Below are 25,112 nucleotides of genomic sequence, written 5' to 3'. Positions count from 1 at the left end.
CCTTAGCCTCTCCTCGTAGGGCTGATTCTCCAAGCCCTTAACGAGCCTCGTTGCCCTTCTCTGGACCTGCTCCAGTACCTCCATGTCTTTCCTGTGCTGAGGTGCCCAAAACTGGACACAGTACTCGAGGTGAGGCCTCAACAATGCCGAGTACAGGAGCAGGATGACTTCCCTAGTCCTGCTCACCACACCATTCTTGATACAAGCCAGGATGCCATTGGCCCTCTTGGCCATCTGAGCACACTGCTGGCTCATATTCAGTCGACTGTCCATCAGCACACCAAGGTCCCTTTCCTTCTGGGAGCTTTCCAGCCACACTTCCCCAAGGCTATAGGGTTGCCTGGGGTTGTTGTGACCAACACTGTGTGTGGGTATACTCCAAAGTGTCTTAATTTCAAATTAACACTTGTACAAATATTGTTTAAAAAAAAAAAATAAATAAAAAATTTTAAAAAAAAGTTCTTTTTTTACAATTAGAAATAATAAATCCCCATACGTGTCACAGCAGAAAATCTATCACAGATATTTCATAATCAGATTTAAACAAAGTGCTTTTCTGAAAGAAAAACCATGGACAGTAATTTAAAAGAGCTTCTGAGAGAAGCCAAATGCTCACCAACATACCCAGTGTTCTCTTTACTCAATAATCCTGCCTCTCTGGGACCCAGTCCTTCCACTGTATCCTTTCTGTTTTACAGCCTTAAAGTGCTGAAGCTTTTTTGATAATTGATGTATCAATTATATTACTTTTATTATCAGTAGTTTTGATATTACAAAGATTTTAAGGCAGTCAGTTCTACACTCCAGAGACATCCGCGTGATGAAATCATGAAATCATCACAACACCACAGTCAGAGCAGTATCATAGCTGCTTCAAGGGATAACAGTATGATGTTAAATGTTATATAAGTAAAAGAACAATGAGAAAGGCCAGCATTACTTTAAGAGTATAGGATTAAATGCAAAGGATGGCACTATGCTTGGTTCAATCAAATTATGATTTTAAATACCAAAAAAATACTTCTGGATTGTTTCCAATAAATGATATGCATTATCAGAAAGGAATTCTAAGAACCCTGTTACCTTGGTAAAGAAAGAGCGGAAGCTCTTTCTATACTCATCTGTAATTTATATACTTGAAAAGCAGAATGGAATTTCTTTTAAAAGGAGTAATAAAATAAAATACTGCTATTGTCCTCTACTGTGAGTTGTTTTTCAACTCAATGAATTGAACTTTAACTGAAAAAAAGTCATGTGGCCTTTACTTGTACTTTCAACAGTGTCTAAAAGCATCACTGTTAAAAATTATTTAGTGCTTGTGGTTCTATTGAGCTTTCTTAATTCATGACAAGTAGTACATAATTCTGTTTCTTCCACATGTTGGTCTGGATTGAACAGCCCTCTCAAATAATCTTGAGCTCTGGAGTTTTTCCAGTGTATTTCTTTTCTTCAGCTCCCTGCAACTTGGCACTGATGATCTAAACTCTCTTAGGGAATTCAAGTATTTCAAGTAGTTTGAGAGCCACTTCTTTGAATTACAATTTTTGTGATAAATCCAGACCAAGGAGGGCATTTGTTTGACTTTAACAGTGTTACTCACTAAGGACCGCCATCCTTTTCTTCACCAGGGGCAGGGAAGTTGCTTGCTTATCTTCTATAATATTCCCTTGGATAAAGGAAACTTATTACAGGACAATAAATCAAATATGGTGTCTGATGTCTTTGTTCTCAGATGACATTATCAAAGAGGGAGAAAGCATACTGGTGCAGATACAGAACTGCTAAGTATACCTGCAGTTTCCACTCACAGTAGGAACAGAGGGTACTTTGCACTTCCATTCCCAAATCAGCTCTATCCTATTTAGGAGTCAATGCTTAAGTAAACCTACAACTCCCTAGTCTGCAAGATTTACATGTTTTATTTAATACAATTGAAATGACAAATGAAAGCAGACTACTTTGTGTTTTTCTCAAAAAAAAAAAAAAAAACCAGATCCAGACAGCATAACTAACCATCACTGCCTTCTCATGGTGAAGGGCCTGGAGCATCTCCCCTGTGAGGAGAGACTTAGGGAACTGGGTCTGTTTAGCCTTGAGAAAAGAAGGCTGAGAGGGGACTTGATCCAGGTTTATAAATACCTGAGGTGTGGGAGCCATAGTGGCGAGGCTGGTCTCTTTTCAGTAGTGCGTGGGGACAGGACTAGGGGCAATGGGCTGAAACTTCAGCATAGGAAGTTCTGCACAAATGTGCACAAGAACTTCTTTACAGTGAGGGTGACGGAGCACTGGAACAGGCTGCCCAGGGAGGTGGTGGAGTCTCCTTCTCTGGAGATATTCAAGATCTGCCTGAACCCCTACCTGTGTGACGTGGTGTAGGGAGCCTGCTTTGGCAGGGGGGTTGGACTCGATGATCTCTAGAGGTCCCTTCCAACCCCTACAATTCTGTGATTCTGTGATCTTTTCACTGATCCTGCTCCTGTACTCAGCATTGGTGAAATGGCCTCAAGTTGTGCCAGGGCAAGTTTAGGTTGGATATTAGGAAGAACTTCTTTACAGAAAGGGTAGTCAAGTACTGGAATAGGCTCCCCAGGGAGGTGGTTGAATCGCCATCCCTGGATGTGTTTAAGAGCTGTTTGGATGTGGTACTCAGGGATATGATTTAGCAGAGAGTTTTTAGAGATAGGGTACTGGTTAGGCTGTGGTTGGACCTGATGATCTTCAAGGTCTTTTCCAACCTGGGTAATTCTATGATTCTATGATTCTATGATTCACTCAACTTAGTTTTGACCTTATTACAATTCTCAGCAAGGTAAGAAGCATTTGCTTTTCTTGGTTGCCTGAAGATGAGAAGCAGCATCAGTCATGTGTTCAGGTTGTCCAGACAATATTGCAATAACCCTACATCAGTTCTAATCATTGTCTTGAGAGTCCAGGAATTGTGCTGGGGAAAAAAATAAAAAAGAATCAAAAAGAAAAAGAAAAAAAAAAAAAGAAAAAAAAAAAAAAAAAACAGTTCTAAAAACCTAATTCTATAAACAGAGTTTTCTCCACATTACCAAAACAAATCGGTTGCCAAATCCAAACCACACAGTAATTTTTCTGCTTCATCTCAGTCACTTTCAGTCATTCTCTGAGGAATTATTGTTTTTATAGAATCTCACTGGTGGAACATTGCCTTCCAGTGTTGTGTTTTTCATTTGTAGCCAACCAGGAAAAAAAAAAAAAAAAATCTCAAAAATACTGGATGTTTCTTCCTGTGTCTTTCACAATAATTCAGCTTTAATATCCATGTTTTTTAAGCAGCAAAAAGGGACAGACCGAGTCTATTCTCCTGGCTACATCTACTCATGAAGTACTGGGATATACTCTTTGGGAAAACTTGGGTATTGTGGTTGTAAGGACTTCTGGAGGTCTCTAGTCCACAAAGTAAGTTCTGGGCTGTGCTAGGAGGAACAATGCCAGCTGGACAAGACAAGCAATGTTTCACCTTCCCTCAGCACCTTCGATACCCATTAGCAATGCTGTGTCTTGTTCTAGAAGTGGGGCATGAGTGAACTGAGGTGACCTTCAGCATGGGACATGAGAACAATTAAGGGACGAGAGCAACTGACATAGAAGGAAAGGCTCAGGAAAGTGGGTCTTGTTTAGTGAGATAGTGTCTAAATTCTGGAATAAGTTGCCCAGGGAGGTTGTGGAGTCTCAATCCTTGCAAAAGCCAGCTATAGTTAATGTTGCTTTGAGTGAGAGTGGAGGTGGTGGGCTACATGATCAGCAGTCTCTGTCTGTCATACTCTCTGGCACTACCAGCAGGAGTTGAGCTTCATAGAACTGCTTGAGTTTGAAGGGACCTCAAAAGATCCATTTTCAAGCCCTCTGCCACAGGTGGGGTTGCCAACCACTAAATCAGACACTGGATCAGATTGCACAAGGCCCCATCCAACCTGGCCTTCAACACCTTTGGGGATGAGCATCTACAGCTTCTCTGGGCAGCCTGTGCCAGCACCTCACCGCCATCTCAAAGAAAATGTTCCCCCTAACATCTAATTTAAATTTCCCCTATTTTAGTATAAAACCATTCCCCCTTGTCCTGTCACTATTAGACCATGTCAAATGTTGATCTCTCCTCTGCTTACAAGCTCCATGTAAGTGTTAGAAGGTAGCAATGAGATGTCCCTGGACCCTTCCCAAACTGAATAAGTCCAGCTCCCTCAGCATTTCATCACAAGAGAGGTGCTCCATACTTCTGACCATCTTTGTGGCCCTCCTTTGGACCCGCTCCAATAACTCCACATCCTTCCTGTACTGGGGGCCCCAGACCTGGTCACAAGATGGACCTGGCTCCAGATGGAGCCTCACAAGAGCAGAGTAGAGGGGCATAATCATCTCTCACACTCTGCTGCCACCTCTCTTTTAGTCACCTTTATACTCCTCCTAAGGGCTTCTGCTGCAGCACCCCATACTCTGCTCTTCACCAAACTAAGTATGTTCATCTGTTCTCAGAGACTATTTGCTGCAAGCCCCTCACCACTTTGGATAGCCTCTGCTGAACCTCCTCCAGAGCTGTCCTGGAAGCCCAGCCATCATTTCAACAGCCGAACCAGGGCCATTTGTACTTCTTTAAATTACAGGGAATGCTTTCCAGCCTTCCACACCATTTCCCCTTGTACAGCATCATTTCTGAGTACCCCAGGCCATGCTGGAGTCATCTTGCTGACAGTAAGAGTTATACTTAGCTTACTAAACAAGTTCAGAGCAAGAGGAAGCGTTGGGATGATTATATGCAGGCCTGTATGTTACTGGAAGGCTGTACCACATTTCCAACCATTTGGCAAGTTGTTCTCAGAGCTCATAGTCCAAAGAGCAGTTGCATTTGTGGATGACTTGCCCTGCCCACAGACTTCTTCCTGTATAAACTGTGGTGAAAGCATTCTCCTGACTCACCACTGTCAGGTCATCTTGTCAGTGATGCAATCTTTTATTTTTCCTCCAGAAAATGCAGTCTACTATTCCCTCACGTCAACATCACCCACAGACTCTGTTTGCAATGAAGAAGTGCTAAAACAGAGACTGGGCAGACAGAGTCACTGGAGTGATTTTCACCTCCAGAAAATACCCCATCACACTTCAGAGACTACAGAAACATGATTCTCACCCAGCTCATGCAATACTTACAGAACACTTGGCGTGTTTCTAAATGACTGGAGCTAGCTAAACTTGCACAAATTTAACTTTCTGTCAGCAAATTTTCCCCCATTCTACACGTGCCAAGAAAAATTATCTCATTTCAAATCAAATCCTGATTCCTGTGGTGTTCCTACCTTAAGTCTCACACTTCTTGCACAGCACTTGCACCAATATCCACACGAAGCTGTCAGCGTGCAGCAGACTCATCTTGATGGAACTGTCTGAGAGAGGACTGCCTGGCAGTTTGCTTTCTAATAACCACTCTAATACAGGTGGTGTTTTGGATATCTGAAAGTCATACCTTAGGCAACAAGGTTCTCTCTGGTATTTTAGCCTCCATGGATTGCTCCAAAAGTAATGCCTCCTATTTCATTACATTGGCAAATGGTGTCAGAAGAAGATGTTGGTGGTATGGCAGTAGAGGATGAACCTGCCCACCAGTATTCCATTACATTTTGTTGCTGTGTGACAGATGGCAGCAGAGGGATACTCTGACAAAATGATGTCTGACACAGAAGTGTGTATGAAGCAAAGGCGTGGAACTGAATTCCTACATGCAGAACAAATGGCACCCACTGACATTCACTGATACATGAATGATATATTGATGGCACTTGTTAGCGTGGTTCACTTGGGCCTGACTTTCTGTCTCTTCTTCTGAGAATGCTTATTTGGGAGCTGAGCTCTTGTGCCTCTTATTAAAAAAGCTTACGCTAAAACGGGCTATCCGGTTGCTGAACCACCTCTTGAGCTACACTTTGGTCTATAAACGCAGTCCCTATAACACAGACTCACACCAGTGACTTCCCACGAGAAGTCAAGGGTCGCTGAGCTCACTCAGAGTAAGACGCTGCTGTTGCCTTGCAGACCACAAACTGACTTCAGTCTGCACGCAGCAGCGCTCCGGCAGCAGGGCTGCAGCCCGCGCCCACCGCTAGGTGTCCCCTGCTGATGCTGCTCACCGCGACTGAATCAACCTAAAACGGAGGGTAGGAAAAGGGAGCTGAGAAGAAAACGAAACGGCGCTTTCAGAAAGTGGGAGCGTACATGAGAGCATACAAAACTTAGCAATAAATGAATGAAAAGCAGACGGGAAATAGCCCTCATGGAAAGCACAAATATCCTCATGATGGCAACCGTAAGAAAAAAGGTTATAGTTTTGCTTTAACCCAGGAGAGGGGGAAATCATTCCACCCGTATCCCTCCTAAGGCAGACACAGCATTGGGCTGGAGGCTGTGTCCATCGAGCTTCTCTTAACAAGGAAGAATGCTGACATGTTCCCAAGGTTAAAAAAAAAGAGAGAGCTGGAATTTGGCGTGGTTTCTGCAGAGCCATCCCGGGAAAGGCACGATGAGCTCTGCGTGGAGAAATGAAAACATTCCTGAGGCGGACTGCTCTGCAATGCCAGTCAGCCACTAAATGCTGACATACCCTCTAATACGGAGTTTGCATGAGATAATGACCGTCCACACTGCTGCGTGACAAAAGTGCCTTTTCAGAATAACCAGCACAGGAAAAGGATAGGAGACGGTGGTACTTGGAGAAGGAAAAAAATTAAACCAACAAATGTAGTTTTTCAAGTGAGGACTGCTCCTACATTCAGCTTTTTGCCAGGCTGTGGGAGCGACGAGTTGGGAAGGAGCAGCGAAGAAAGAGCCGAGCCAAAGGCGCGGAGCAGGAGCGTGAAGGGCCGCATTTAGCGGAGCCCTTCTCCCTCCCCCTCCTTCCTTCTTCGGCGTGGGCAGGGCACAGGTGAATGCGCCCTTTGTCCCGGCGGGACACGAGCCGCAGCCCCGCGCTCCGCGGGCCCCAGGCGGCGCCGGAGAGCGGCCCCGAACCGCCGCTATACGGGAACCGGGGGTACCGGCACGCCGGCACCGGGCGGCGGGATGGGCGCGGAGGGTGGGGCCGGGCGGGGGGGGGGTGGAGGCTGCGGCCGGCTGCCCCCGCCGCTCCCCTCCTCGGAGGCTGCCGAGCGCTCCGTGACTAACTTGGGGCCGCCTTCCCCGACGCAGCCGCACCGGCTCCCGCACGGAGGCGCCTCGCCCCGTCCTCACGGAGCCGCGCCGGGGCTCGCCGGGTTCCCAGCCGTTAGCGAGGGAAGCCCCGCTCCGCCGCCCCCCGCCGGGCCGAGGAGGCAGTGCCGCCGGCGGGCTGAGGTGGGTGCGCCCCGGGCGGCGGGAGGCGGCGGCGCCGGCCGAGCTGCGGGCGGGCGCGTGTCCGGGCTGCCGCCAGGTTCCGGCACGAGACGGGACGGCACCGGACGGGTCCCGGCGGTGGGCCCCGAACAGCAGTGCGGGACGGCCGGGCCCGAGGCACGGAGAGGGGCTCCTTTGTCCCGGGTGCCCTCCGATGAAGGGAATCGAGCTCCGAGCCCTCCGTGTGAGGCTTTCCGGAGGAGCGGAGGGGCGCGACAAGTTCTGCTGTCTGCCGGATGCCGCGCCGTACATCAGTCCCGAAGGCAGGCGGCTGTCCGAGCGCTGTCACGTTGTCATCTGCCAAGGACGCAGTGGGACGCTGTCGCTGTCCCACGCTCTCCCATCTCATCGTTGTTATCTCAGGCTGTTTATTTTGGACATTTTATTTATTTATTTATTTTTTTCCACGGGGCCAGCGCTGAAAACTCTTATTCAGGAAAACCTTTCATTGGTTTGGGAGGATGTTTTTGCAGTCAGGTCTGCCCAGTTTGTGTCCCTGCTGGTTCAGCGCTATCATCAGCCTGTTTCTCAGGGCTCACAATACTGGGATTTCAACCTTCCTCAGCTGCAGGCCTGCCATCCTCATTGCCAGCTGGTGGTACTGCTGCCTTCCAGGCGAGGGGTGGACACAGAGGACGGGCATTGTTAAACTGTTTTCTTTTAGGGCAGTTGTGACTGACACACGTCTGTAATTGGTTTCTGTCTTCCATAGGATTTTCTTCAGACGTGTTCCAGACAGAGCCATGCTGAAGATGACTTCGTTCTGACCATTCATAAATCACTGAATGATAGAACTGTAAGTATTCGTATTTAAGGTTTCCCAAGGCTATTACTGTATTACTGAGTGAATAAAAAGTAGTTCTGTATCAACTCTGGTGCTGGAAGCCAAGTACACTATAGTGGTTCAGCACCTATGCTTCCTCGCATGCAGTTGCATGGCTGTAACCCACACAAATTTATCTTCATTTTCCATGTTTGTTTGTTTTTCCCTGCCACATGAAGCATTAGGAGGATATTTAAGATTCTATCAAAGATTGTTTCCTAAAATCAACTTTTTGAATCAGCAACTGCCCAGCTCTTGATTTTCTTCTTTTTCTCATCATGACATAATTTACGACGTTAACACCAATACAGACCTTTAGCTAGAAGCTCTTTCTGGATTTGCCATTTCTAAATTAGAAGTGATAGCAGTATGAGGCTCAGGTGAGTTAAGGTCTCCTGCCCAGGGCTTCCCAATATAAAATTTACTTTTGGACCTCCTAGACAATGTGGTAGCCAGAAGAGGACAGTTCCAAAGAGGCTGGCATCACTGTGTAAGCCCCTGCAGACAGGTGATATTATCAGCTGAAAGCTCAACTGAGGTCAGTATAGAAAAATAGACAAGCAGCAAATATGTGAGTCAAAAGCTGCTTTAACAATGTTTAAGTCTGTCTCACCCAAGAAAGCAAAATGTCAGTCTCAGTGCTGCTTATGTCCTTTCCTCCACCACACCACAATGCTTCATACTTTAAATACTCCAAGTTCCTTTAAAAACAAATCCGAAAATCACATTGTTACCTGTTTGATTGGGTTTTTTTTCCAAGTAAGTAAGTTATACTGAAGTCTTAAAGTATCCTTTGCCATTGTAACAACTAGAAATACACTATACATCAAAGCAGATAAAAGTAGAATTTTCGAACAAATAGTGGGACAGGAAAAGCTGAGGCTTGAGGAAGATATCTGTGATAAAACCACCGGATCTAGTTTTAGTTATAGGGAAAGAAAGTAGAAATGTGTCTTTAGCAGCATGTTTTCTTGTGAGCAGGATATACAGACTGCCCATTAGCTGGCCTAGTAGAAAGCAAGACCTTATACCAGATAGCAGAAGACTGTGACATTCATCCACTGAAGTAACTACACGCAGAAAAATAGTACAACTATCACATTTAGATACAACTTTCCAAAAGTTTGGTGGGTGTAAAATAATCTGTATTTAGAAAACTACTTTCATATGTATCAATTCAGCTATTCTGTGGGATGTCTACACAGAGGAGCTAATTAGTCCCAGCCTTCAAGGTAGCCACAGAAAGCTTACACTGGTCTGGCATCTTGAGCTCCCAGTGGTGTGGCACAAGCACATCTCTTCTGGCAGTGCATGGCAAGATGGTGTGTGTGTTGGAAGTCCTTGTGGAAGGAAACTTCTTGCAGTTGCTTAACAGCCTTCCCAGGACTCCAGGATAGCATCTCTACTGCTGTCTTAGGATCTCTAGAGAGATCCTTTCTCTTCTTCTTTGTTTTCTGGCTTCTGATTTCTTGCAATCTTTAAGAATCATTTCCGCTGCCTCTTGTGGGTGATAAGAATTGAGAGTGTACCTTGGAGCAGCATGAACAAAGCTCCAGCTGGAGTTTCCTGACAATCTTGATGCCACAGGCTGACAGGTAGACCAAGTTTAAACATTTGAATCATAAAACCTAAGAAGTATTAGCAACCACAAATTGGTGTGGATTTCTTACATCAGTAAGCTCAGCCTGTTATCAGGTTAGACACAGTTTTGTTGAAGCTTTTCGTAAACATATCAAAAGTCCATCTTTATAAGGCTTTACCTGTTATGCCACAAGCAAAAGCTGTTTCAGACTTTATTGTTCTACTTTAAAAACTTTCACCCTGAATTAAATCTTTCATTCCACTTGTGATGCAGGCATTTAGCTTAAATATTCCTTTTCTTCAGTTACTTTGTTCTGTTGATTCAAATGCTCTCCGCTTTAGTTAAGAAAAATAACTTTTCTGTCAAACAGATGGAGAAGGGGGAAGAAAACATTTTGTGGACAAAGAGGCCTCAAAGTTCCAGTAGGGCATTTCAAAACCTGTTTTACATCCTGTGTTTGTTTTGCAGGGAGTTTCTACAATGGAGAAGAGGGAAGGTGATAGTCATACCATTGACCAGAATGCATTTCAGAACATCACACCAAGAAGAAATAGAGAAAACCTTAGTGACTTGGTAATGTTTCTATAAAAGAGTAGTTCACATGTCATGCAGAAAATTGCAGTCTTTTATTTGATTTTGTCCAAAAGCACCATGTTTATGTAACACTGGCATATCACCAATGCTTTTAAAGTCTTCTCACAAATTGACATCATGAGATTAAAAAGATAATGAGCAACTGATTCAGTTAAATCACATTCCATACTTCAAAAATGCACAAGTCTTGTGCTAGTTGAAAGTGCTGAAATCTCAGTTTATATAATTTATACTAATATCACATTGTGTAATGCATGAACTACACTATTCTTCACTGACTAGAGAATGCAAGTTACTTTGGGTATACCTTCACTGTTCATCAAAAAACATACATCTTTATCATTTGATAAGCATCTTCAACTATAAAACCCTAATAAAAACTATGCCCTTTGATTTTACTCTGAGGCACTGTAGGCAAGTCAGTCAGACGTGCAGGAACAGGCTACCATGACTCCATTTAAGATTTTATGGCAAGATAGTAATGAACATTTGTTACCTCTCAGTTAATAGAAAGCAAAACAGCCTGCATCGGGGGGGATGAACACACAACCTGCATCCACTTACCCTTGCTTTATTCACAAGTAGCATCTTGTTTGAATTGACATCTTGATCAGTTTCAATATATTTGATTCTTAAGAATAAAGGCAGGTAATATCGCAGAAATGGCAAATCTCCTGTGTCCTAGCAGAATGATTTGAAGTTGATGATCATGAAGGCCTTTTCCAACCTAATGATTCTGTGAATGCCAATTTACATCTTTAAAACTACTAGTAGCTGCCTTCCTCAAACCTGACATTACCATATCATTTTCTGGAGATTGGGACACCTGCAACATTAGCCATTCTAAAGCTGAGCTGTTGCCATATTGGTTCGGGTTCACTGGAATATTAGGAGCTGCATGTTTATTAATGCTCTGAAGTCCCAGCCTCCTCACTGGGACAGCTGTCCGCTGCATCAGCTGCAAAGTCCTGCTGTTGGTGCACGTGTGTACTTTCATTTGGATCAAATACCTCTTCTCTAGCCACAAGTGTTGGGCAATCTTTAAACATATTGTATCAGTGTAAAACAATCTATAATATGCTAATGTTTTGTCCCAGCTTAGCTCCTTCTAAAGCCTGTGATAGTTCTGCCAAGATCTTCAGTGAAACTAGAATCAAATAATGACAACTTGGCAGTAAAAGATTCAGCTTTTTGAGCTGAAGTGACTCAGTTTCACAAGTTTTCATAAATGCTAAGAGAACGTTATTGCTTTGAGGGTGGACAGGAAGAAAAGCCTGGGAATTGAGCCTGGAGTTGAAAGGGGCACAGCTAATATGCTGTATCCCAACTGTTTCTACTTGCCTTCATTACCTAAATTAATTGCCATTAACACAGCAGTGACTAGAAGAAATATTGTACTGTCATGTCTCTGGATTCTGTTGTTGAACATATTTATTTGAGTTACTTTGATAAATCTGCAGCTGCAATGTGAAATCTTGAACACCTATCGTAAGAAGCTTTGGTGATGCTTTATGTAACGCAATCTTATCTTGTGGTGTGGTTAACTTCCTGGAAGGAAACCTGTTTTGAAATCACCGTACATAAGGAATGAAGAATAGAAATTCAACACTAAAATTGCTCAACTACCGATTGTACTACTTGTAACATTATACTTTTCCAGCAACCTTGTCTCTATTAGTGTGCGTGTTGGTTGTGTATGGTTTCAGTAATGCATAGTATGAAAGTTATGATAGCAAATACTGTGCTTGCAGTTTTAATCTTCTTTTGTTCTCACTGGTATTTCCTTTCTGTCCTTCCTAGAATGTGGATATGCAAGTCGCCAATCCAGCTGCACTTTTTAACTTACATCAAGCACACCATTTTAGTGAGTTTGAATACTCTTCAGAACAGCACTACAAGCAGGATTTGTTCCCCAGGTGGCACATGCCACTGAAGATAGCATCTGTGATCTCATTATTGACGTTTATTTACACTTCTCTGAGAGATGTCATATATCCTTTTATAACAAGAAATGAAAACGTTTTCTATAAAATTCCAATCCTTGTCATAAACAAAGTCTTACCAGTGGTTTCAATTACTCTTTTAGCACTGGTATATTTGCCAGGAATATTAGCTGCTGGTTTCCAGCTGTACTTTGGCACTAAGTACAAAAGGTTTCCCCTGTGGCTGGATAGATGGATGTTGTCAAGAAAGCAATTTGGACTTCTCAGTTTCTTCTTCGCTATGATGCATGCCTGCTATAGCTTGTGCTATCCGATGAGGAGATCATACAGATACAAGCTGCTGAACTGGGCATTCCAGCAGGTATGATGGGTTTAGAAATTGCCTCTGATTTGGGAGCAACTCCCCACAAAGCACAGTTCAGGAATGGAGCAGGACCTACTAGTTGAAGCATGTAATAGGGAGTCAGCTGTACCAATGTGTATTCAATAAGTCACTTTCTTCATCTAGGAATTTTTGACTCTGTGTATAATAATTATAACTGCCTCACAGGTACACGTAAGTCTTTGGCACAGTCTTAATTTAGTGTGGATTAATTTTCTCAGCACCATCTCAGCAGAATCTAACTATCTACAAAAACTGCTGCACATGCTATTCTTAGACCTCATCTTTGTAAAGTGAATTATCCAGCAACAAAGCTGAGCTAAATTATCATAATTTTTATTTGCCACAGGCTAAACATATGAACACTGATGACTCCACAGTTTGGCTGGTACACAACTTGTTAAAATAATACAATTAAAACAATTTCTATCATGGTTCCAAGTCATGGGCAATAAATGGCTTGCAAAGCTATCTGAGGTTCTCTCTTACTAGAGAGTATCTACTACATGCCTATATATCACTCTGAGTGCCATAACTATTCCATTATAAGGAGTATTCCAGTGTAAGGTGTGAACTGCAAAGGTAGTTTTAATATCCTCAAAATCCAATATAATCTTTTATAAAAAGCAGAGTAGGATATTTTCTTAACAATTCTATCAAACAACCTGATGAAAACATTGAAGATCAGCTATCCTGGTAGTCTGGTTTGAATGGTCTACCAGAATTTTCTGTGAGATTCCAGTTCTTAGGTGCAGATAAAGAAATTCTCACATTTGGAGCACATTATATGATGGTGATTTCAATAGCGTCAAAGAACAGTTACAAATAGGAGAAGCTTTGACATCCGCTTATTATTTTCATCCACATCAACCATTGTATTCTGTGCAGCTGAATGCACCAAGTAGTTGTTGTTGAATAAACAGGACTAAGTGGCTATTCTGGAATAATAATGTCATTAAGAATGTTTGCTAAATTGGCACCATAAAACAGAGCTGTAGATATATTTCTTGTTGTTATCAGCTCCCAGGTACGGTATTTAGTTACAGATGGAATTTTTTCTGCCAAAGAATAAGATTTCTCCTACTGTGAAGGCAGGCTAACTTGCCTCAGAACATGTCTTTACTGAGCCAAGATCCTGATGCAATCTGCACATTCTTTTCATTCAAAGCCTACCTTTGCTCTGTAGATACTAGAAGGGACTTTTTCATTGCAGTTAAAGAGCAGTCACATTCAGAAACATTCAAACAAACAAAAATACCATGTTTCACATCTTACTTCCTAATTACCATTGTGAAAACAACTATATTTTATGAAAGTGTCTAAGTGCACCAGAAAGCCAATTGTATCCTGGGCTGCGTAAAAAGAAGCATGGCCAACAGGACAAAGGTGAGGTGATTCTTCCACTCAGCTTCACTCTCTTGAGACCCCATGTTGAGTACTGCATCCAGTTCTGGAGTATGCAGTACAAGAAAGACATGAACATGTTAAAGCAAGTTAATAGGAAAGCTAGGAAAATAACCAGAGGGCTAGAGCACCTCTACTATTGAAAATGGCTGAGAGAGTTGAGGTTGTTCAACCTGGAGACAAGAAGGTTTCAGGGAGACTTTATTCTGGCCTTTCAGTACATAAAGGGAGCTTACAAAAGAGATAGAATGACTTTTTTTACAAGGGCATGTAGTGCCAGGACAAAGGGCAATGGTTATAAACTGAAAACAGAAAGATTTAGGTTGGATATAAGGAAGCATTTTTTCACGGTGAGGGTGGTGAGACAATGGAACAGGCTGCCCAGAGAGGCTGTGGGTGCCTCATGGATGGAAGTGTTCAAAGTCAGGTTGGATGGGGCTTTGTGAAACCTGATCTAGTGAAACATCCCTGCCCATAGCATGGGTTTGGACTACATGGCCTTTTAAGGTCTCTTTCAGCTCAAACCATTCTGTGATTCTTTTTGCAGGTCAAACAGAAAAAAGAAAATGCCTGGATTGAACATGATGTTTGGAGAATGGAGATTTATGTATCCCTAGGAATTCTGGGACTTGCTTTGCTGGCCTTGTTGGCAATAGCATCAATCCCATCTGTCAGTCACTCTTTGACCTGGAGAGAGTTCCATTATATTCAGGTACACACTTCATGTCATCACTCCTTGGTTTTAGGACTGTATGTTTTCTGCTGACATCATCCATAGTCACACAGCCAACTCCAAGAAGTAGTATTCTGAGAATGAGGCATTCTGAGAAGGAACAGACAAATAATCAAACCCACCTAGTAATTGGTTTTGCTACAGATGTTTGGTGGTTTCTTTTTCATTTACCTAAGTATTTGGTTCTCTCTTAGTTCACTGTATATTGCATAATAATAATACAAAATACAATAATATATCTTATTATAAAATGATATTAAAATACAATAATAATCAGGCATAGCTCTGCATCAATATGACCATACGGTGTTAAACAAGTATTGAGTTAGGTCTCTGAACACCAAAATCTGAAAATCCGAAGACCTATTAGCACCTATCATTTGAAAATATGCTATCAGTTTGAAAAGTAGATAAGAAATGTATATATTCTGACAAAGGTTTGGGATTTGGTCCATTCTATTTAATGCACCAGTTACAGGAAAAATTTATCAGAGACTTATATAGACTGGTATAGGAGTCTCCTGGTGCATGATTACTTCTTCTATTAAATTATCATTGTGAAGAAATCTATAATAATAATAATATCCAGAAGATTAATAGTAATATATTGAATTAGTTTTATAAACAAATAACTTGTATATTTAAAAATTAGATCTTATTGATTTAGCAATTGGAAAGGCAGTGTTGGACTTAACACTAATGGCAGTTCCATTTTTGTAATAAAAACAAGGTTATTATGTACACAAGAAACTCAAAACTGCTAGTAACTCTAGCATAACTCTTCCTTTCCTCTTGAAATTCAAGTCCTAAGCCAAATTTATCATAGTACTATACTTACTACGGTTACTGATTTAAATTAACTTTAAAAATTCCCTTTGCAGCAATTGATTAAACTGCTCATAAACTTGCTTTTGAACTCATAATAATTTATCAGAAAAGACATCAGGATACAAGTAACTTCTACAAATTGAAATACCGAGAACTGACCCATTTTGGGGAATCTTTTATCTCTTTTGTATGTTACAGCAGTGTGATAGCAATAGAAGAAAAATGTGCTCCCCCCTCCCTTTTTATTAAAGGTGGCATATAGGTGTACAGCTGAATGCTTGAATTATAGATTTAAAATTGTAATTATAACCTAATGTTCTCTTTTCTACCACCAAAAGAGTAATCTTTTGCCAAGCTGGAAAAAAATAATGACTTCTTATCTGTCTTTTTTTCAGAGCAAGATGGGATACGTAGCTCTGCTGCTATGCACAGTTCATGCATTGGTGTTTGCTTGGAATAAGTGGGTTGATGTTAACCAATTTATCTGGTACACACCACCTTCATTTATGGTAGCAGTTTTTCTTCCTATAGTGGTCCTGCTCTGTAAATGCATACTGTTCCTCCCATGTTTCAGGAAGAGGATAAAAAAGATCAGATGTGGTTGGGAAGCTAATACACAGACCAATCAAACTAACCTGACTTCCAGACTATAGATCAAATATGGACATTCTCCTATCTGATGCATGTAAATGTGCTCAAGTCAACAAAATGTTTACTTGCGAGCTTTGTTTCCATCTATTTCTTAGGTGTTTCTTGTTTACTTTTCATTTCAGCCACAGGGGTATGGAATACCTGATGCAATTTGAACCTCTGTTGAGACAGAAATTGGAAACATTAATTTTACACTTTAATCTATTTGGTGTTCTGGAATTTGATCATTTCTTTCTTCTGACTCACTGCTCTTAAAATGCCAGTGCTTCATTGCTTCAATCGTAATTCTTTCACTGGGAAATGCAATCATAAATCATTGCTCCAGATGACCACAGAAAGTAAATAAATCATTACACCACAAAATCCAGGAATGCTTTCTGCATCCCACAGCCACGTTCGTTCCCTGGTTAAATCTCAGTATTATAAAGGGACAACAACTTGAGTATTTATTGTCCCATTTCCCATTATCTCCTGCATCTTATGTTTAACTGCGGAAGGGATCCTGTAGCACTGCGGCCAAATGAGAATTTGCATTCCCACCATGACTTGAATTTAAACAATCAAGTAAGCAGAAGTCTGAGGAACTTTGCAGGGGAAATCTCTCCTGAGGCTTAGGCACAGTCTAAAAAAAAGAGTTTTTAGATTCAGATCTACATCTTATACAGGACTAGGTGTGTCTGTTTATTTATAACTATAAAATGTTGTTTTTTTTTTCCATGAACATATTCTTTTGTTTCTGATGCTGGAAATTTTCCATGCTTTTGACCTAAGCCTGCAGTCTTTGACACGTGCTTATCTTTATTAACACAAATTATTCCAATGGGGATAGCTCACACATCCAGTAAATATGTTTTACTGTTTTACTATAGAGCCAGCACAATTGTGTGACTGGAAGCAAATCATTAAAAACAGGCGTTTGAACCTTGACACTGATTTGGTGAGATTTTCATGTAAAACTGCTTCTGAATGCATTTGCTTTTACTTAAATTGTAGTTTAAGTTGATGAAACTTCTCTTTCTTTGTTTTACATAGATCTGCCTGAATGTCTTAACTGAATAATTCATTTGATAACATCTATTTTAAATACTTTATGTAGCAGTTAGTATTTTCACACAGCATCAGAAGCGTTGTTGCAGTTTCCCTGCATGAGCTGACTGGGACATGGATTGATGATGCCACCTATTGCTGGAATCATCCAAATGAGAACTGCAGTGGTTCTGGTATTAAACAAACAAGAAAACGGCTATGCAAGAGAATATGTAATACATGGTGCTAATGATTCTGTTTTACATTTGTGGACTTGGTACACTGGGTATAAATAACAAATTAAATAAATAATTATTACTACATTTTGTATCTTCCTGGTTTTAACTCCATTCTATTATTGCAGCTTAGAAGTTGTGCTTGTGTTTTGCACTTTGAAAATGTAGTGTTTGAAAATAATGGGAACAAGGTGGCCTCTGTAATGTAGACTGAAGAGACTTGAGTGGCAGTGTGTGTCAGTAATGCATGACAGAGATGAGCACTAAAACACAGAAAGCCAGCCTGTGAACTTCAGAAATTTCTAAAAGCAAATGGTTGTTGTCAATACATCAGCATTTCCATTTCTTTAAAGGAAATAAAATGAATTAGAGAGAAAAAAAAACATCAAAGCCTTACTTGGAATATTAATTGCAATTGTGGTCAAGAGTCATATAGCTTTGTTTTATTTTTTTTTTCATTGGAACAGGTTAAGACCAGTGCAACAATACAGTAATTAAATTGCCTTCTACTAGCTACTCTTCTTCTAGCTAATCAAAAGTTCTGGTCCAATTTACCACTTAGGACTAAGCTGAGATTTTAAGTACTGCAAGCAACCCCAGTCTTTAACAGATTAATGTGTGTTTTTATCAAAATGGGTTAAATTACTCTCTTCAGAATCAGCTCTGCTGCTCCCCTACTAAGAAAGTCTGGAGAAATTAGTGCAGTCTCCAATTTTGCTAAATTCTGGTCAAGTAGTTGGCTTTGTTATGTACGGCTGATCATAGGAGTCAACCGTTTGAAACAGGAATGAAAACTTAAGAAAGATTAATGAAAACATGCTTTGGAAGAGGCCGTTCAGAGCTATTTGTATGGCATGTGCAAAACAAAATCTCACACATGAGCCAGGTTTTCTGTGCAACAGATAGCTTTTTCTTTATAAAGTACTGTTGAATGCTTACAGTCAGAATTTGAGACCTTATATCAAATCTGTTCTCTGCTTTAGTCTTTAGTAAACTACTTCACCTCTAAGTAACTCACCAATCTGTAGTACTGGAGTAGTATTCCTTCAGAGGATATTGCAAAAGTATGTTCCAGCTTTTAAAGCACGCAAATACAACAGGAGTGGGGAGGATCATGTAAGGAGTAAAAAGGGCTACAGAAGAAAATGCTACTGACAATATTTTATTTTTCCCTTTGTAATGGATATAATTTAGTTTCAGTAGTTAAAATAAATATGCCTTTTAGTTTATGTACCTGGCTCAAAATTCAGTGTATTAATGTGCCTATATACTACTATAAAATATAAAAATGATGTGTATGCCACTTTGAGGCACTTACTTGTATAATAATTGATTACTTTTATAAATTCATGCATCATTAAATGCTTCAATTTATATACTGTGTCTGCCATTGTGTAATGTACATCCAGACCTGTATAAGGGCAAAAAAAGGTACTTTAAAAACTAGAAGAGCTGCTGATGGGAACAATAAAACATCTTCAGTCAAGGGAGATCATTCTCCCCATGGTGGCTGAAGAGTCCGAAGTTTCCAAAGGAAGAAAGATAAATATATGAAATACCTAATGGACAGTTTGATAGGGGGGATGTAATGAAAAGCAATTTTGACAGATCTTTTAACTGACAGTCCATGTATTCTAGCATTTGTATAAGAATTTGTGAGAAGGACCAGAAAGCTGAGCTAGTTGTGAAGTGCTTTGGAGGAAGATCTATAATCCCTGATAACATTGATCAAAGACCAGGAAAGATCAAGAATAATGAAGACATTCAGGAGGAAAAAGTAATACAGACATATATGGTAAGAATCCATCACTCTAGTGTAAATGGTTTTGCAATGCCTCTACAGAAGCTGCAAAGTAATTCCCTCAGTTGTTACATATCACAGATATAATTAAATCAGACATAGAGAACTGAAACTCACTGCAGAGAGAACTTTTAAATTGTTAAAGGGACTTGAGGAATTTTGTGCCAAGATTACCTGGGATAGCCAGATCCCATAATACTACTCTGAAAATGTGCCCAGGAAGCCAGAACAAGGGCTGTGCTGGCTCTGGTTTGATGTCAATTCCTGTTGACAGCAGTCTTTACTGTAACCTGCCCCTCCCTTTGGCCACTCTTCTCGGTTCTCTCAGTTCTGCTAACAGAAGAGTTTAAAGCCATGAAGTTAATCAGATCAGGGAGTTTGATTCTATTAAAAGTAATTCATGGAAAAGAATGATTCATCCAGATCCATGCGCTGGTGTAATTAACTCGACATCCATGTATACATGCAGCATGAAGGACAGGAAGAGAAATTATAGAATCGTATAATATCTCTGGGTTGGAAGAGACCCACAAGCACCACCCAAAATCCAAACCCTGCAGCTGAGGGCACTGTCCAAACACTATTTAAACTCTGGCACTTGGGGCCATGACCCTGAGGAGCCCGTTTCGTGCCCCAGACAACCTCTGGTGCAGAACCTTCCCCTAACCCCCACCTGCCCCTCCCCTGACACAGCTCCATGCTGTTCCCTCGGGCCCTGCCGCGGTCATAGAACAGAGCACAGCACTGCCCCTCCACTCCCTGTGAGGAGCTGCAGACCCTGGGCTGAGCAAACCCAGGGACCTCAGCTGCTCCTCATACATCTTGCCCTCTGGACTAATCTTCACCATCTTCACAGCTCTCTCTTGGACACTCTCTAATAGTTTTATGCCCTTCTTACACTGTGGTGCCCAAACCTGCACAGAGTGCTGAACGTGAGGCCGCAAAGCAGTGGGCCCACCCCTCCCCTCATCCATTTCCAGTGCTGGGCCTGCTGCAACCCATGATAATGGCTGGCCCTTCTGGCTGCCAGGGCACACTGCTGCCTCATGACCTCAGCCAGAACTTCCTCCCCCTCCCCCATTCAGGTCCCTTTCCATGGGGCTGCTCTCCAACTTCTCATCCACAAACCAGAACATAAATCCACAGCTGCCCCATCCCAGGTGCAGAATACAGCACTTGTTCAGTGGTGTAAAGATAGTTTTTAATTTAAACATTTTATACCTTTGTAAGTGCCCCTAAAACTGAAAGCTTAAATTATTTCATCCAATTCTGGTAGCAAGAATGTTCCACTGCTTCACTTATTTGTCAAGTTCTTAGTTTTCCATGAATCAGTAGAGAAAAATGTGTTCTAGAAGTTATCAACAAAAAACAAAACTGACTGACCTCTACATGACTGTGGACTTTGTGGCTTCACTTGAGAAATGATGATCTCAATTCTTCATTTCTCATCTGCTATATTCACAACCTCTACTTTTGTCCCCTTGATAACATTAAACGTGTCCAATATTGCTGAAACACAGACTAAATTTCTTCTAAGCTGATTTTCTTCAAATGACCTTACAGTAATAGTTTAAGAGAACAAAATGAAAAACAAAGACAGATTTTTGAGAATATCCGCCCTTGGAGAATGTAGTCTGCTGTAATCATTTCGTCTGTCAGTAGTTGATCATTGCCACTGATTTTTTTCAGTACTGCCAGGATTTCTTGATCTAATCAGCACGTTCTGTTGCTGATAGTAAAATAACTTATTTTTGTAGGACCTTGAACTCTTTAACAAAATCTCACTGAATTCAGTTAAGTCAAAGTTCAACTTTTGTATCATAGTTTGAATTTTTCCATTGATTTAATGTAATATATGAGTAGGTGTGTTGGGGCTAATTTGCTAAGTGGGCTAAGAAATATTTTGTGCTTACATTTCATCTGTGGAACTCACCATTAAAACAGTAATGTGGCACGTATGGAGTATTTTGAATGGCCAGTCAATGTTGTAAGTCGTAGTTATGAAGACTTGATATACAAGACTACATAATTTTGTTGGACGTACATTGCTGAAAAAGGAATATTCAATGTGAATGTCTCCATTACTTGAAAATCTGTGAAATATCTTATTGCTGGACTTGAAGAATGGGCACATAACACTTCTCTGATTTGTCCTCTGACTTTTTGTTCAGACTTGTGATTCATTTACTAGACAGTATTTCCCTTATCTGTCCCGTAGAGTTAGGATTTTCACAATGTAAATGTGCTACATTATTTATTCCCAATTAATTAGTTACAGAGAAGGGTATTCTGGGACAGAGGAAGGCTGGGACTATGAAGCTATGTAAAGGGGCATTAACATGGAATGGGAAGAAACAGGACATCCAGAAATCCCATTATGAAATGACAGGGACACAAAGTAAAGGAATTTAATGAATGCAATATCATCATGATAGTAGGGAACAGAAATTTTTAGTACAGGAGATGGGTAAAATGAAGGATGAGTCAGTGATGGATAGCACAGAATATGAAGTGCATGAAGTGAATCTATGAAACGGATGGGATGTGAGTTTTTTCCACATGCAGCTGAAATGTGGAATGAACAAATACAAAGAACCAAGTGTATGCAAAGCTCGGCCTGCAGAACCTATTAAGTTGCAACCATGTCTCCATCCCTGGAATACCATTTGAGGTATTTCTGGGGAAATCTAGTCACATTCCTCAGATATGTATGAACATCAGTGAGGTTATAGGTAATTCGGAGGAACTATGCTCTGAGATGTAGCCCTACAATTTTATTTTGGATGTGGAACATAGCTGTATCTGAAGCTGGAGGGACACGAGCTACAGTTATTGCTTCACTTTTCCTAACAGTTTAAATATAAACTGTTTTATTTTCAAATAAATTGTGCTTATATTGGAGCAGGCATTGCTATTTTGCTTCCTGGTAAACACTACAGAGACCTGTGTTAAATGAAGGCGAGCATTTATTCAAGACACAACCAAGCTAAACCACCCTTAAGCATTGCCTACGCAAAGAACCAACAGAAACCAGGGAATCAGACGGTGCATTAGACTATATTTAGAAAAGTAATAGCTAATGACTTCAGGTTTTATCCTTGTTTTGATATCTCTATTCTACTGCACATATTTAATCCTCACCATTTATGGGCAAAATTCCCAGAGAAGTCAATGGGACTTCTACTTAGCTATCCAAAATCGAGGCTTTTCCCCTGCAGATACATAAATACTTAGAGTCTGCCTTTTCTTTGACAGAATCACAAAAAAAAGCTGTTCACTTTCTCCAGTTGGGAGATGGGATGGACTCTATTCTGCTGTGAACCACTCAATAAAAGGCTCTAAAACTGCCAAGACCATGACATGCAGTTTGTAGCATAACACTTGACAAGCTCATTTAATGCACTTTTCCTCTATTCTGTTATTCATGTTTCTCCTTGATCCTCCCTTTTTTCCTTTTCTCAAACATTCCATAAAAATTATTTCACATCTATTGTGCTACATACTATACAGTGTGGTATTGATTGTTTTTAATTTCTCTACTGCTTTTAGGCAAAACCTGTGGTCTGCAGATTTGTGAAGGATATTTGACCTCAAGAGCTGAAGTCCTAAATTGTTAGTAATACAAACATTCTATTCTTATGCTCAAATGGTGGTCAAGACACAACGTGGCCTCTGTTTCAGTCAGATGCTTTGGTTTTCAAGCAAGTATTAAAGTCTTTTAAATGACTCTTGCAATATTTTTTTCAATATCCATGTTTCACTAAGAAGGGCACACCTCTGTTCTTGGTTATCAAAGCTGACAAAAATATTTATTCTGGATGTGGTTGTTTTATTCCCAGCTTTGGGTCCAACAATTGTTGCAGACACAGGATCACATTTTTAGGACCCGCTGTCTCACTCTGAAGATGCCTTTTAAGATGAGCAGCCATGAACCAAGAAGAAGCTTGACCTTCTATAACTTGCAACACAAAGCAAAGGGTGTTTCAAAATTTATAGGGAAAAGTGGAAAGGTCTTGTGCTCTACACAAGGCCAAAGAACAAAGATTCTGAAACTCCTCAACAATGTGCCTCAACAATGACTATGGAAAACCACAGTCAGAGGTTTCCTTCCTTCAGATTGTTTCTGGTATATAAAATCTATCTACCAGATCATAAAAGCAAAAACAATACTCACTGTTATTTGCCTTGCCGTAAAAATGAAATAATAACCCTGGATCTTTTCTGGCTTTTGTTGGTTTGGTTTGGGGTTGTTTTTTTTTTGTTGTTGTTGCTTTGGTTGTTTGGGTTTCTTTCAAGGCGGGTGGGGTATCTGTCCCCTGTTTTGAATGAATCAGCCTTAGTTTGTACTTCCTGCTGGGAAGAAGGATACTCTCTGTCTAGTTTCACATGACCTACTAAGTATTCTCAACTCTGGCTTACTAAATGTGCTTTAGAAATGATTTCTTGTCCTTTCCTTCTTTCTTTCCATCATTCTATCTTTTTTCTTTCTTTCTTTTTTTTTTTTTTCTTTTTCATTTTTTTTCTCCTCTCCTCCTCAAGAAAATATCTAGATGTCTTTATTTATTTATTTCACCTTGTCTTTCTTTCCTTGCCTGGGGCAACTGAGAATCCATGCGGCCTGAGAGGAACAGTGATAACCTGGAGAGCTGGGGAATAGGGGACATCACAAACTGGTGAAATACGAAGAGTGAAGGGACAATATTTCAGTTGAGGCATTTAACGTTATTTCTTGTTCTTTGTTTAGCTAATGCTTAGAACTTTTTAAAAACAGTACCTTTAGAAAAAAAAAATCAACAAATTAATTAAAAAAATCAGAACACAAAAATATACATCTCTCCAAATTAAAAACAAACAAACAAACACCAAGTTTCAATTTTCTAAGTTTCTCGGTTCCATTTTGTCTTTATAAAGAATGTTTAAGAGGTACGAGTTTTATTTTGAAAAGAATTACTGGCAGCCCTAAGAAAAAAAAATTAGTTGGCCTAAATGTTCCCATCTGGAAAATACTGCTTTTTTCTGCTAAGGTATAAAACTGGCTGTGTTGAGGCTTGTATGCTAGAAATTACTGTATTTAGGTTTGTTGCCCTGATAGGAAGCAAATTTTTGTGTGTTTGTTTTCACTTGTTTTCCATGGGGAGAACCCTGGGGCTTTGTTTTCTCTTTGCCAAGAGGAAGAACCAGAATATCTGTCTCCATTTACAAACTGGAAACTCCTTTGTTATGTTCCATTCCTTAAGGGAAGAAATAATAATGCTTCCCTGGACTCTCCTAAAGAAAGCAAAACACCTGCTAAGAAAACATAATCTCCTTTTTTTAATAAAGACAGTCCTTTAACAAGACATCAGAAAATTATATTGTCTATAGATCTTTGTACATAATCCAAGAGAGATATCTAATCCAGTTTCATAATTTCACTGAATAGACACGGTCCAATTTTGTAATGAGTTTTACATATATGGAAGGTATGTAAATACCCTTTCCTCGCACAAAAACTTCAGTGTATCAGGAAGAGAGGCCGTAGCTGTTTTTTTCCAGTTCTCTCCAAATTGTCTTACTGTCTGAATGTACTACATATCAACTTAGAGGTATCTGCTTAAATAGGCTAGTAAATGACAACAACTCAAAAGGTTTTCTTGCTTGCTACTATGCACAAAAGCTAAAGCAGGATAGGTTTGCACACAGGCAGCAGAAGGATCACATTCAAAACAAAACACAAAGCAAAACAG

The 25,112-nt window shown here is 40.6% G+C and overlaps 1 protein-coding gene across 1 annotated transcript; it reads left to right on the top strand.

Annotated features, from left to right (window-relative positions):
• Positions 1-7,153: 7,153 nt before the first annotated feature.
• Positions 7,154-16,703, top strand: STEAP1 (STEAP family member 1). Its single transcript, XM_072329329.1, has 6 exons — positions 7,154-7,344; positions 8,096-8,179; positions 10,257-10,361; positions 12,183-12,686; positions 14,659-14,823; positions 16,068-16,703. The coding sequence occupies exons 3-6, from the start codon at positions 10,269-10,271 to the stop codon at positions 16,323-16,325; spliced, it is 1,020 nt and encodes a 339-aa protein (XP_072185430.1). The 5' UTR covers positions 7,154-7,344; positions 8,096-8,179; positions 10,257-10,268; the 3' UTR covers positions 16,326-16,703.
• The last annotated feature ends 8,409 nt before the right edge of the window (positions 16,704-25,112 follow it).

The sequence above is a fragment of the Excalfactoria chinensis genome, chromosome 2 (genome assembly GCF_039878825.1).
Source record: "Excalfactoria chinensis isolate bCotChi1 chromosome 2, bCotChi1.hap2, whole genome shotgun sequence".
NCBI classification, from domain to species: domain Eukaryota; kingdom Metazoa; phylum Chordata; class Aves; order Galliformes; family Phasianidae; genus Excalfactoria; species Excalfactoria chinensis.
This window is presented reverse-complemented; position numbering and strand designations above follow the sequence as displayed.